Here is a 1,568-nt window from a genome sequence, read left to right as displayed (position 1 = left end):
TATATATATATAAAGCAACATAAAAAGAATAAAAAGTTTACACAAACAACAAAAATAAATAAAAATAAATAAAAATAAATAAAAATAAATAAATAAATAAATAAATAAATAAAATAAATAAAATAAATAAAATAATCAACAAGACACCGCATGCACAAATGCATGCAGAAAAAATAATGCGATGTGCTGCCCCCTTCCCTTCCTGTTTCTTTGCACCTTAGCTAGCTAGCTAGCTAGCTAGCTAGCTAGCTAGCTGCTTAGCTAGCTAGCTAGCTAGCTGCTTAGCTAGCTAGCTAGCTGCTTAGCTAGCTAGCTAGTTACTTAGCTAGCTACTCATTATGCCAGCTACCCGGCTAGCTAGCCACCAAGAAACTTAGCTAGCTAGCCAGCTGCCCAGCTTGTCTGTTAGCTAGCTAGCTAAATAATTAATTAGCTAGCTAGCTAGCTAGCTAGCTAGCTAGCAGACAGTAAGCTAGAGGGTTAACTACCTATCTAGCTATTAGTCATTAGCTAGGCAACACCTGACACCGGTAGCCGGCCTCTTATGAGTAGCTAGCTAGCTAGCTAGCTAGCTAGCTAATTAGCTAGCTAGCTAGCTAATTAGCTAGCTAGCTAATTAGCTAGCTAGCTACTGGCTAGCTAGCCAGACCTTTAGCTGGCTAGCTAGCTTGCCTGTACAGCCAGACCTTTAGCTAGCCATTTAGCTAGCTAGCTCGCCTGACTCTTAGCTAGCTAGCTAGCTAGCTAGCTAGCCAGCTAGCTAGGTAGCCAGCTAGCTAGCCACTTAGCTAGCTAGCTGGATAGCCCGCGGTGTATAAGAAGTTATAAGGAAGGAATAAAAGGTGCGTATACACCCCAAAGGTGCCTATACACCTGAGAGGTGCCTATACAGCTGAATAATTATATATATAATTATATATTTATATTTATATATATATTTATATTTATATATATATTTATATATATATATATTTATACAATAAAGAAGAAGAAGTAAATAAATAAATAAACAATTTATTTATTTATTTATTTATTTATTTATTTATTTATTTATTTATTTATTTATTCGTGGTGTCTCTGACACTGCGCATTGGATAATAAAGATTCTGCTGCTGCTGCTGCTGCTGCTGCAGTAGCTTCTGCTGCTGCTGCAGCAGCAGCAGCAGCAGCAGCATTATTATTATTTGCTTCTTTAGCCATAACATAAGCAACAATCTCCTCTGTTGTTGGGGGAGGAGACACTTCTTCTTTTTTTTCTTCTTTTTTTTCTTCTTTTTTTTCTTTTTTTTCTTCTTTTTTTTCTTTATATAATAAAAATGATCTATTTACCTGACGGAACCCCTGCTGCTGCTGCTGCTGCTGTTGCTGCTGCTGCTGCTGCTGCTGTTGCTGTTGATGATGATGTAGCATTTGCTGTTGATGGTGCACCTGCTGCTGCTGCTGCTGCTGCTGCTGCAGCAAAGGGGATCCTCCTTGCTGCACGCCTTTGGCTCGCAGCAGACGACGAACTGCTGCTGCTAAGACAGAAGATATCACCTCTTGCTGCTGCTGCTGCTGCTGCTGCTGCT

General features: G+C 39.3%; 1 protein-coding gene across 1 annotated transcript in view; it reads right to left on the bottom strand.

The window, feature by feature from the left end:
• Positions 1-1,062: 1,062 nt before the first annotated feature.
• The window catches only part of EMWEY_00045830 (hypothetical protein), a gene marked incomplete at both ends in the record, with an annotated part of 1,350 nt that continues 844 nt past the window's right edge, over positions 1,063-1,568 (bottom strand). The window contains one exon of the mRNA XM_013483074.1: positions 1,063-1,568. This exon is cut by the window's right edge and continues 844 nt beyond it. Within this exon, the coding sequence (XP_013338528.1) occupies positions 1,063-1,568 (506 nt within the window).

Source organism: Eimeria maxima, genomic scaffold, assembly GCF_000499605.1.
Source record: "Eimeria maxima Weybridge genomic scaffold, Emw_scaff927, whole genome shotgun sequence".
In the NCBI taxonomy this organism is placed as follows: Eukaryota; Apicomplexa; class Conoidasida; order Eucoccidiorida; family Eimeriidae; genus Eimeria; species Eimeria maxima.
The sequence above is the reverse complement of the archived record's forward strand: the minus strand, read 5'-3'. Positions and strand labels throughout refer to the sequence as shown.